Source organism: Chiloscyllium plagiosum, unplaced genomic scaffold (assembly GCF_037043375.1).
Source record: "Chiloscyllium plagiosum isolate Xiang-an unplaced genomic scaffold, Cpla_swu_hap1 HiC_scaffold_24, whole genome shotgun sequence".
Lineage (NCBI taxonomy): Eukaryota > Metazoa > Chordata > Chondrichthyes > Orectolobiformes > Hemiscylliidae > Chiloscyllium > Chiloscyllium plagiosum.
This window is the reverse complement of record NW_028270162.1, coordinates 2,783,605-2,796,472: the sequence shown is the minus strand read 5'-3', so window position 1 is coordinate 2,796,472 and position 12,868 is coordinate 2,783,605. Positions and strand designations below refer to the sequence as shown.

The 12,868-nt window shown below is 48.5% G+C and overlaps 1 protein-coding gene across 1 annotated transcript in view; it reads left to right on the top strand.

Moving 5' to 3' along the window:
* LOC122551100 (RIMS-binding protein 2-like) overlaps window positions 1-12,868 on the top strand; it is a 188,561-nt gene that overhangs the window by 31,302 nt on the left and 144,391 nt on the right. The window contains exons 4-5 of the mRNA XM_087999789.1: window positions 2,550-3,350; window positions 3,729-3,843. Coding sequence (XP_087855915.1) covers window positions 2,550-3,350; window positions 3,729-3,843 — 916 coding nt within the window. The remainder of the gene's footprint in view (window positions 1-2,549; window positions 3,351-3,728; window positions 3,844-12,868) is intronic.

Sequence of the window (12,868 nt, the reverse complement as noted above, 5' to 3'; positions counted from 1 at the left end):
GGGGGAAATGGGGGGGGACTCACTCCCACAGGGAGGGGGGGGAATGGGTGACTCACTCCCACAGGGAGGGGGGGGAATGCTTGGTTAAACTGTGTTATCTGGCATTTGATTATCTAAACAAAATACTGCCGCCTGTGTCCTCTGGATAATCGAGGTCCGTCTGTATCTACTGCCTTTCCAGAGGGAAATGACCGTGGGTCTGGAAGGTTCTGTCTGAGCTCCTTTGGTGAATTTCTGCAGTCGATCTTGTAGATAGACACACCGGTGTTACTGAGCGTCAGTGGTAGAGGGAGTAGTGTCAATCAAGCAGGTACTGGGTGGCACAGAGCCTCCTGAGTGTTGTTGGAGCTGCCCCCATCCAGGGCAAGTGGGGGTTATCCCATCACCCCCCCGACTTGTGCCTTGTCGATGGTGGATAGACTTTGAGGTGTCAGGAGGTGAGTTGGTTGGTGCAGTATCCCTCGACTCTGACCTGCTCTTGTAGACAGTGTGTTTATGTGGTGAGTCCAGTTGAGTTTCTGGTCAATGGTAGCCCCCAGGATGCTGATAGTGGGGGATCTGGTGATGGTAACACAGTTGAATGTCAATGAGCAGTGATTAGATTATCTTTTATTGGAGATGGTCCTAGCCTGGCATGTGCTGAAAATGTGTTGCTGGAAAAGTGCAGCAGGTCAGGCAGCATCCAAGGAACAGGAGAATCGACGTTTCGGGCATAAGCCCTTCTTCAGGAATGTGTGTGGCGTGAATATTACTTGCCACTTGGCAGCCCAAGCCTGGGTATTTGTCCAGACCTTGTTGCATTTGAACATGGACTGTTTCAGTGTCTGAGGAGTGACAAATGGTGCTGAACAGGGTTGTTTTTCCCTTGTTCCCATTGATTGCAGTTTTGCTCAGGCTCCTTGCTGCCACCCTTGGTCTAATGCAGCCTCGATGTCGAGAGTTGGCATCAAGAAGCCTGAGCAAGAGGCTCCTCTTCAATCCAATTTGTTTGTCCATGTTTGACCCAAGACTGTAATGTGGTCCCGACCGGGGTGACCCTGTTAGAACCCAAACTCTGTGTTAGTGAGCAGGAACTGCTTGGTAGCCCTGTCACTGACCCCTTCCATCACTTTACTGATGATCGAGAGTAGACTGATGGGGTGGTAATTGGCCCGGTTAGATTTATCCTGGTTTTCAATGTTCAGGACATACCTGGGCAATTTTCCATAATGTCGGGTAGATGCCAGAGTTGTAACTGTCCTGGATCAGCTTGGCCAGGGGAGCAGCACGTTCACAACAATTGCTGGAGTGTTGTCAAAGCCTTTGCAGTATCCAGTGTCTCCAAACATTTCTTGATATCATGTGGAGTGAATCACATTGGCTGAAGGCTGGTATCTGAGATGCTGGGGACCTCTGGAGGAGGCTATTAATCAGACTCGAGAGCTGCTCACTGGTGTATTAGTGCTTGGGTCGGGTACTGATGTGTTTGGAATGTAATGATGCAGCAAGATATTGAAGATGGACCGTGTCACTGTGGAGTTATATGAAGGTTATTGTGAACAATCACGTCCACTGTTTCAATGTGACAATCACATTCTCCAGAAATCTGAAAAGCTTTTGATTTGACACTGACTGTTGACATTAATGTCCTCGTTGTTCTTGCCGTGGGTTATTATGGTACTTGCCATAGCATTTAGCAAGACAAACTGACAGCCTGGGAGGACACCATCTAGCCTTGTGCTCCGCGTGTTCATTCCTCACAACCCCGCAATATTAACACCACAACGCTGTCACAGGATACATTTGCCAAAATTATTTATCCCAAAGAGGGATTTTATCCAGCAGGAATGAATAATAGAAAACAACTGCCCTGATCTCTGAATCCAGTGTCCAGTGCACCTTCCTGGTAACCACTGGGGAAAGCACTCAGTTCCTCTCAGTGCCTTTAGCTCCTGTCGTTTCCTCAGTTGCAGCCACATCCAGATTACTCCTTGTGCTGTCGCTGTGGGTGACCTCAACACTATCTCCTGGAATTAATTAAACAGGTGACTGCAGGCCATGGCTCGTGTGGCAGATTCAACATCTTGTTGCTGGCCTTTTTCAAACATCTTCACACTAACCCAGTACCTGTGATGACATGAATGTTATTAAATGTTAGACACGAGGTTCTGGACTCAGGGTGGGCTGGGGGGCTAACTGGGTGGGTTGCTGGCTTTCCATTCTGGGTTCAGACATGTTCAGGGGTGCAGCTCAGTTCTATGTTGTTGCAGTTTTGCTTGCATTATGCTGTTATGCTGGTTTGCCTGCCTGAGTGAGTAAGCCATGGGGTCGCGAAGCCTCTTGTGATTGTTATTAAGCTTCAGGCTCTCTGTTGAATGGTTGGAGTTATTTCTGTACCATGATTGTATTTTTACAGAACCCCATTAAGAGCATGTGATCACCCACATGGGATGGACTGCATGCTTCCTGTTCCCAGTGCCTCTCGAAACTAATTCTGTCTTTATTTTCTTTTCTTCATTTGATTGTTTGACCACATTCTCTATTGTCTTGTTTAACGAACTGCTTTGTAGATCTCCAATCAGAATAAAAGAGTTGGAGAAGCTCAGAAGGAGAGGCTTGACATTTCATCACAGAAACTTCATTATAAAAAACTTTTCAGTATTGCTGAGCTAGCCGAGGAAGGTGGAGCAAACACAGAGACACAGCCTCCCAAAACTGTGGAAGGCCACAATCACTCCGCTGCTAGACAGAAGCTAGAGGTGCAATCAAAGCTGGAGAAAGGATTGCAGAGTTATAGACCGTGCAAACCCTGCGTGCAAGACAACAGACAGCCCTTAACGTCAAAGAGACCCTCTGAGGAGCAGAGCTCATCTCCAAAGGCTGTGTCCAATGTGGACAACTACATACGGGAAGATAGGGTTAGCAGACTAAGTAGAGAGGCCACGAGGTGTACAGTCAGTACATTAGACTGTGCCAGTGGGCAAGACGTTGTACAGTCCTTGACTAACAGACAGAGCTGTGTACCCCTGAGGCTTTCGACAACAGGACAGGATGATGATTTGGGAACTGCTGGCTGTCCGGACAGATGTGCCCCCCTGCAGACAAGGGTCCGCAAAAGACTCCTACAAAGGCAAGTTAGCATTGAAGAGGACTTCTTCAGTGCAGAAGCTCCAGATGCCAGGTCCCTGTCAGTCTCAGATGTTGCAAGTAGGGATACACAAAAGCACACAGCTAAGAAGACCAATAATGGAAGGGACATTGTCTGCACAGAAGAGAAGCAGGTTGCCTGGACAACTAAATTAAAAACAAGTAACTCTAGTGTGCCACATGCAGTTACAATATGTGTCCACAGGGACAAGGAAAGATCACTGGTGTGTGGAATTAGTATCACTCCTGCCATCTGCTTGCCAACCAATCATATGAATTGTTCCTCCTTGATCTTTTCTCTGCATATTTATTTTCTTTTCTTGGTATGCTTTCTGATTTATTTCTGCTCTGCTTGGCTTGGCCTGCACTAAATGCCCACAATCATCATCGTCAATATCTTCATTGCTTGCAAAGACAGGGTCTGTTTGTGCCCTTTGGCTGCCACTCTTAATTTGACCAATTAATTTGACCAGTTGCTTTTCTGTAGACTAGAATTTACCCCAGTCAACTTGTTTTTGTTTTAGTTTCTTTGCAGTAGAATATAAAGGGAATAAGTTCACAGTTTTTCAACTTACTCCCTGTGTCTGAATTCCTCTCTCCAGATTTTAGGCAATCCATCGGGTTCTGGGCGCATGTTGGATAGAATGGATCATCTGGGCCGAAGGACATCTCATGGTAGTGCCCAGAGAGGAAGGCCCATACCTGTGCCATCGATCGGTGAGTTAACCCCCTACACACAGGGGTCAGCAGGTCAGCTGGCTTTTCTTCATTCGAGCAATGTGGTTGCCGCTGGTTGGGTCAGCATCTATTATCCCGTCCCTAGTTGCCCCCTTGAGAAGGTGGGGGTGAACGGCCTTCTTTAACCGCTGCAGTCCATGTGCTGTGGGTAGACCCACAATGTCCCTTAGGGAGGGAATTCCAGGATTCTGACCCAGCGACACTGAAGGAACGATGATATATTTCCAAGACAGAATGTGAGTAATGTTCTTATATATTTACTGTGCTTGTCCTTTGAGATATAAATAGTCAAGGGTTTAGAAGGTGCTGTCTTAGGAGCCTTGATGAATTCTGCAGTGCATCTTGTAGATAGTACACACTGCTGCTACTGAGCTACTGAGGTGAAGGCAGTGAGTTTTGTCAATGTGGTGCTAGTCAAGAGGACTGCTTTGACCTGGATGGTGTTGGGCTTCTTGAGTATTGCTGGAACTCCACCCATCCAGGCAAATGGGGAGTATTCCATCACACTCCTGACTTGTGCCTATTAGATGGTGGACAGGCTTTGGGTAGTCAGGAGGGGAGTTACTCACTGCAGGATTTCTAGTCCATGACCCGCTCTTGTAACCACCCTGTAGTGAGTTCAGTTGAGTTTCTGGTCAATGGTAACTCCCATGATGTTGATAGTGGGGGATTTAGTGAAGGTGACACCACTGAATGTCAAGGGCCGGTGATTAGATTGTCTCTAATTGGTGATGGTCATTGCCTGGCATTTGTGTGGCATGAATGTGACTTGCCACTTGTCAGCCCAGGCCTGGATATTGTCCAGATCTTGTTGCATTTGAATATGGACTGCCTCAGTATCTGAGGAGCTGTGAATGATGCTGAACATTGTACAATCATCGGTGAACATTCCCACTTCTGACCTTATGCTGGAGGGAAGGTCATTGATGAAGCAGCTGAAGGTGGTTGGGCCTAGGACACTCCCCTGAGGAACTCCTGCAGAGATGTCCTGGAGCTGAGAAGGCTGACCTTCAACAACCACAACCATCTTCCTATATGTCAGGCATGACTCCAACCAGCAGAGAGTTTACCCCCTGATACCCATTTATTGCAGTTTAGCTCAGGCTCCTTGATGCCACACCCGGTCGAATGCAGCCTTGATGTCAGGGACTGTCCCTCTCCCCTTCCCTCTGGAATTCAGCTCTTTTGTCCATGTTTGACCCAAGGCTGTAATGAGGTCAGGAGCTGAATGACCCTGGGGAACCCAAACTGGGCGTCACTGAGCAGGTTATAGCTGAGCAGGTGCTGTTTGATAGCCCTGTCACTGACCCCTTCTATCACTTTACTGGTAATTGGCCAGATTGGATTTGTCCTGCTTTTTATGTACAGGACATACCTGGGCGATTTTCCCCATTGTCGGGTAGATGCCAGGGTTGTAACTGCACTGGACCAGCTAGGCTCAGGGGAGGGGCAAGTTAGAACATAGAACGTAGAAAAGTACAGCACAGAACAGGCCCTTTGGCCCACGATGTTGTGCCAAGGTTTAATCCTAATGTGAAATATAGTAACTTAACCTACACACCCCGCAACTCACTGCTATCCATGTGCATGTCCAGCAGTTGCTTAAATGTCCCCAATGACTCTGCTTCCACCACCACCGCTGGCAACGCATTCCATGCATTCACAACTCTCTGCGTAAAGAACCTACCTCTGACATCTCCTCTATACCTTCCTCCTAATATCTTCAAATTATGACTTCTCGTACCAGTCAATCGGGGAAAAGTCTCTGGCTATTGAGTCTATCTATTCCTCTCATTATTTTGTACACCTCGATCAGGTCTCCTCTCCAGAGAGAAAAGTCCAAACTTATTCAACCTTTCTTCATAAGGCAAGCCCTGCAGTCCAGGCAGCATCCTGGTAAATCTTCTTTGCACCCTCTCCAAAGCCTCTGTATCTTTCCTATAGTAGGGCGACCAGAACTGGACACAATATTCCAAATGTGGCCTCACCAGGGACTTGTAGAGCAGTAGCAAAACCTCACGGCTTTTAAACCCGATCCCCCTGTTAGTGAAAGCCAAAACACCATCTGCTTTCTTAACAACCCTATCCACTTGGGTGGCAACTTTGAGGGATCTATGAACTTGCACATCCAGATCCCTCTGTTCCTCCATACTGCCAAGAATCCTGTCTTTAATCCTATATTCAGCAGTTGAATAGCACCTTCCAAAATGTATCACTTCGCATTTGTCCAGACTGAACTCCATCCGCCATTTCTCAGCCCAGCTCTGCATCCTGTCTATCTTGCGCTGCAGCCTGCAATAGCCCTTGAAACTATCGACAGCACCTCCAACCTTTGTGTCATCTGCAAATTTACTAACCCACCCCTCAACCTCCTCATCCAAGTCATTTATAAAACCTACAAAGAGCAGAGGCCCAAGAACCAAGCCCTGCGGGACACCACTCAACACTGACCTCGACGCAGAATACTTTCCATCTACAACCACTCTCTGCCTTCTGTCAGCCAGCCAATTCTGAATCCAGGTAGCCAAATCTCCCTGTATCCCATAATTCCTGAGCCTACCATGGGGAACCCTATTAAATGCCTTGCTGAAGTCTATACACACCACATCCACTGCTCGACCTTCATCGACCTGTCTTGTCACCTCCTCAAAGAACTCAATAAGATTTGAGAGGCATGACCTGCCCCACACAAAGCCATGCTGACTGCCTTTAATCACACAATGCTTTTCCAAATAGTCATAAATCCTATCCCTCAGAATTCTTTCCACAAGTCTCCAGTACAATTGCTGGAGTGTTGTATGGCCCCATAACCTGTATCCAGTGTCTCCAACCATTTCTTGATATCACGTGGAGTGAATCGAATTGGCTGGAGCCTGGTATCTGTGATGCTGGGGAGCACTGGAGGAGACCGAGATGGATCACCCACTCGGCACTTCTGGCTGAAGATTGCTGTGAAAGCTTCAGCCTTACCTTTTACACTGATGTGCTGGGCTCCTCCGTCACTGAGGAGGGGGATATTTGTGGAGCCTCCTCCTTCAGTGAGTTGTTTAATTGTCCCCCACCATTCACGACTGGATGTGACAGGACCGCAGAGATTAGATCTGATCTGTTGGTTGTGGGATCACTCAGCTCTGTCTATCACTTACTCCTTATGCTGATTGACATGTGTTTTAAAAAATTCTCAAGGTCAAGGACCAGGCTCGCAGGAAAGTAGTCTGACACAGAACAAACAGCCAAGAGGCGAGTCTGCTAGAATATAAGTGTTTTATTCCCCGCAGTGTCACCACAACCAGTCTCGTACTTACAACGGGTCTGGCTTATACTCACTCTACATGTTACCAAAACTGGGAGCCGTCAGTTCTCGTAGAGCGGTTGCCAACAACCCACGCTCGGCGGTTAAACGTAACCCCGGAGCAGACTCTACCGAACTGGAGACTTCTCCAGCTGATATACCCTTTTCCAGATATAAACATTCATGTGAACAGCAGAGCAAGGCTAAAAAACACATTCCATTCTGGTTACATACAGATAAGAAGATTCACACGGGAAGGTGTATAACAAGATTCACACGGGACTAAGCGACACCTTCCATTTTCGGTTAGAGCAGAGCAAGGCTGAAAGATACATTCCATTCTGGTTATTCACACGGGAAGTTGTATAACAAGATTCACACGGGACCAAGCGACACCTTCCATTTTCGGTTAGATTCACACATGTATTGGGACACAATTTTAACCCTTTCACCACATTCCACTGCTTGGCCCAATACATGTGTTGCATAATGATTCACACATGTATTGGGACATAATTTTACACCACATTCCACTGCTTGGCCCAATACATGTGTTACATTATGCCCATATGTATTCTTTCTAACAAGCGCCTACGTACACGCCAAATATACAAGCAAGTCAGGACATTACAGCATGTTAAAATCACCAGGACCGCTACCAGGATCGACAAGGGTGGGAACAGGAATGTCCCCGCAGTGGAGGACATACCACTCAATATGTCCCACCAATGATGAGCTGACTCCACGTCCACTACACGGGCAGCATGTACTACCTCCTGTCCATGTATAAAGGTAGACACCGTAACCTTGGTGACATTGGTTTGATGCTTTCGTAATATCTGCTTAAGCTCCTCGGATCGGTCCAATGCTCGCTTAAACCGATCCAGGGAAATGTTCCAGGGATTCCTCAGCACTTTCCACTGCACCTTGGTAAAGTGGCAAGCACTGCTATAAGTGGTCAACAGATAGGTCTGATTCTGCCAGTGCCACTGATAGACATTTGAGAGGCATCCCGAGAACGGTGCTGAGGGAAGCATAGGATGTGGATTATTGGTAGCCACACAGAGCGTGTGTGGCCCAATCTGCCACATCATGTCCCTTGGAGTCTCAACAGTCCATTCGCACAGGGCCGTTCCCTTAGTCAAGCAAGGGTCCCGATACCTGTCCATCAGTAGGCAAGTTTTCCCCTGATCAGTCTGTTCACAAGCGGACAGATCATAGGTAATATTGGTATCTGGGCTAAACCACTGTCCCCTTGTCTTCAGAAAATAATATCCAGAAGATGTAATCACTGGTAATACATAATATCGACAGACCGTAACAGTGTGGGTTACATTCATGGTAACAAAGTATCCGTTACACATAGTTGCGTTACACCATGTTCGCTCTGGATGGGTTATCATCCACAATTTCTCAGATACATTCCATAGTCCCCTCCACGCCTGTACATTGGGGGATGTTACCACACGCAAAAAGCGTTCTTTCTGTATTTGAGCATGCAACATCTGAATATGACAGGCAGTCCAATTTAACTGAGCCGTAATGTTCTCAAACAGTTCCTGAGTGGCGCCCCAGACATCCAGTTCCCATTGCAGAGATCGTATCATTATTTCAGCTGTCTCTCCTTGAGTCATCATTACGGATGGCATCCACCTTCCAATAGTATGTAGTCCTTGTGAGGTGGCCTGTCCCGTGTTAGATAATTTAGTACGGGTTACCTCAGAGTCAATGGCATTCGAGATACCCATAACAGTTCCTGCGCCTCCCAGCAGGGTGTCGTACCACGCTCGTCGCCGCCTCTTGGTATGACACTCGGGTATGAGGGGCAACTGTACCCGCCAATGAACATCAGTGTGCAGTACCGCCCGGGCCATCTGTTGACAAGTTGACATAATAGGGGCCAACTGTGTTCGATGCGACCGCACGCCCCCCGTGGCACCCCTCTTCGGTGCTGGCCCGCCCCGCGTGGGGTTTAATAACGCCTCAGACGGGGTGTTCGTCGAGGGCAGTACCATTATTAACCACATGAATCGATGACGATTCCGAATATCGGTGGCATTGCGCAGCCATAGATCTTCCCCCCGAGCTGTGACGCTCCAATGAGTCCCCGTTGTCCCGCATGTCTGGGTGCGTCGGTCCCACAAACACGTCTTGACTTGGGCATTTACCACCAGGGTGCAATTAGGCGGTATGAACGATATGTCATATTTTTCCCCATCCCGGCGCATGTAGCACTGTGCACACGTGTACAATTGACAGTCGCTGGTGAGAGTCAGAACAACGCACTGCTGACCGGGTTCACATGTAAAGTCGTCCTGCGTCCGTCGCTGGCTACTGGCCTCCCACCGCACCTCATGGCGGGCGACCGGTACCAGCGTCCAGGCCGTGATACCGATGCCCTGGAGTGGCCATCCGATCGCGAACATCGCCAATAGGAGTCGCAATCCCCATGACCACCCCATGTTCAAGGCGGAGGGTCAGCCTGCGGGTGCATAGCAATTACAACATTATTTAGGTCTCACGTAATTAGCACTGGTTCGCCGGGACGTTTGCCCAGGTCGGGTCTCCGGGGTACATAATGGTGACCAGACTGTCCTTCCCCTGTGCTATGATTTCGGCCGGCCTGGGGGGGCCGGTCGTCTGGCGCACCCATACCTTGGCCCCCTTAGTGTCAGTAGACCCAAATCCCCCCGTCCCACGCTCAGTAACCGTAACGGGAGCTCCCATCTCTTTCACCGTTGTAAGGTTACATGGCTTAATGACCAATTGCGCTATTCTGTCCCCCTTCTGTATCACGTAAGGTTCAGCGGTGATGTTGACCAGGATCACCCCCAACTCCCCTTGGTAGTCTGCGTCAATTACGCCTGCCATCACATCAATCCCCTTTAGTGACAGTCCCGACCGCGGGAGGATATGCCCATAGGTTCCAGGGGGACAAATCAATCCTAACCCGGTCTTAATCACCGTAGGTTTCTGTTGGATCAAAGTCTGGGCAGTTAGTGCTCGTAGGTCCAGTCCAGCCGAAGCCGGCGTGGCCCTTACGGGAATATCAGCTTCCTCAGCGAATTTCCACATTTTAATAGGCTGAGTCTTTGGGGTATCACATACTCGTATCATCCTATTCAAGGGTGTTACCCCATTTCCTAATGGGCGGTTATTAATTTGTTTCACCACCCGAATTAGTTGCTTCCTCCAACCCGTTAAGTCATTGCAACCTCCTGCTTTTCGTAGTGAGGACTTCAGAAGCCCATTCATTCGTTCTATAAGTCCCGCAGCTTGTGGGTGATAGGGTACATGATAAACCCATTCCACGTGGTTATCGTGACACCACTGCTTTACCGCCCTTCCTGTGAAATGGGAGCCATTGTCACTCTGGACCTGTATGGGCAATCCATAAAATTGTTCAATCAAATCTAAACATCGCAAGGTAGCCTGTTGATTGTTGTGACGACAGGGATGGGCTACCAAAACCCCAGACATAGTGTCCACAGCTGTACATATGTGGTTACATCCTTGTGAGGAGGGTAAGGGACCCACAAAGTCCATTTGCCAGCTCTGTCCCGGACCATTCCCCTGATGGATATGTCCCATCATGTGTTGGGGCACTCCCTGCCGCTGATGTTGACACTGCTCACACTGGTTTACTGCAGTCTTAACATCATCTACCATAAGATCTATTCCTCGGTCTCGAGCCCAGTGCAAGGTTCCTTGCACTCCCCAGTGCCCAGCCTTAAGGTGTGCCCATCTAGCTAGGTCCACTGAGGTGCCCCTTTGCACCATCATGGTTCGGACGATACCATCCACATATCGGTTATGTAGAGCTTCCACATCATTTCGAGAGGTATGGGCATCTACGTGGGTGATGTATATGACCAGGTATTGAGCTTTCTCCCATATATCCTCCCATAACTGTTTACCCCACACTTCCCTATTCTGGATCATCCACTGATTGGCCTGCCAAGTTGGCATCCATTGTGTCATGCCGTTAACCACTGACCACGAGTCAGAGAACAAACAAACTCCCATGACCCCTGCTTGCATGACTACCATATGCACTGCCTTTAATTCTGCCCACTGACTACTTTTTCCCTCCCCTAATTCTTCTAGGGTAGTGCCTTGTTTTGGGTTAAAGGCGGCAGCTTTCCATCTACGCTGTCCCGCTTTCCATTGGGCTGACCCATCTACGAACCAAGCCGTGGCTTGTTCATCCGGGGTCAGTTCATCATACCGTTTTCCCATCTTAACGGGTGATTCCTTGTATTCAATCACCTCAAACCGCTTTTCCCCTTCCTCAGGGGCCTCCGCCACTTGCTCATGTAGGACTGACACTCCTTTCTGTCCAGTCCGCACTCTCTCCGACACATACCATTTCCATTTAATGATGCTGCTCTCTTGGGCAGTTCCTATTCGGTGGGTAGTGGGGTCACTAAGTACCCACGGAAGAATAGGGATAGCTGTTCTCATGATCACTTCATGTCCAATGGTCAGGGCTTCGGTTTCCACCAAGCCCCAGTAGCATGCTAATAACTGTTTCTCAAAGGGGGTATACCGTTCCCCTGCCGGGGGTAATTTTCGGGACCAAAATCCCAGTGGCTTACGGGTTCTTTCCTGTTTTTGCCATAAGCTCCAATTGGCATAATCCCCCTGTGCTGAGACTTGCAGTTCTACAGGTCCTGACTGTATCTTTCCCAAGGATACAGCTTGCTGTATCGCTTGCTTGGCCATTTCAAATGCAGTTTGATGGACCTCCGTCCATTCGAACGCTGCCTTTTTCCTCGTAACTCGATACAAAGGTTTTAAAATTTGTCCTAAATGGGGAATATGCTGTCTCCAGAATCCGAATAACCCAATAAATTGCTGCATGTCCTTCTGGGTGTGAGGGACGGCAAAGACCTGAATCTTATTTTTAGCTTTCGCAGTGATTTCCCTTTCCCCCTTGTTCCACACGATTCCTAAGAATTTTACCGTTTGTGAGGGACCCTGGATTTTGGCTGGGTTGATCTCCCACCCATATCCTCGCATATGTTGAACCAGTTGGTCCAGCAATTCCTGAACCTGCTTCTGACTTGTCCCCTGTATCATCATATCGTCAATATAGTGCGAGATCATCACTTCGTCAGGCACTTTAAAGGCAGCCAAGTGTTCTGCAACTATCCGGTGGCAGATAGTAGGGCTATGCAGATATCCTTGGGGCAGTCGTGTGAACGTGAATTGTCTACCCTCCCAAGTGAATGCGAACTGTTCCTGCCTATCTTCGGGAATAGGAATTGTGAAGAAGGCATTAGCCAAATCAATTACTCCGTACCACACCCCTGGATGATGTTGGATTCGTCCTATAATAGTGACGGCATCCGGGACCGCTGCCGTCAAGGCCGGAGTGTGACGGTTTAGTTGCCGATAATCTACCGTCATCCGCCATGACCCATCGGCTTTATGTACGGGCCATAAGGGGTTATTCCACGCCGTGGTGCATGTCCTAAGCACTCCCGCTTCCAAATAATCCTTAATTGTGGCGGATATTTCTTTATGTCCGCCGGGAATCCTATACTGTCTAAGACTTATTACGCGATCGGCGATCGGGATGGGGAAGGGGTCCATTTTAACCTTTCCCACTAACACCGTCCTACAGGGCAAAGCCATTTTCGTGATTCCAAATTCAAACTTCCCTTGTTGGAGGTGAAGTGTTAAACCGGCCAGAATGTCCATTCCCAG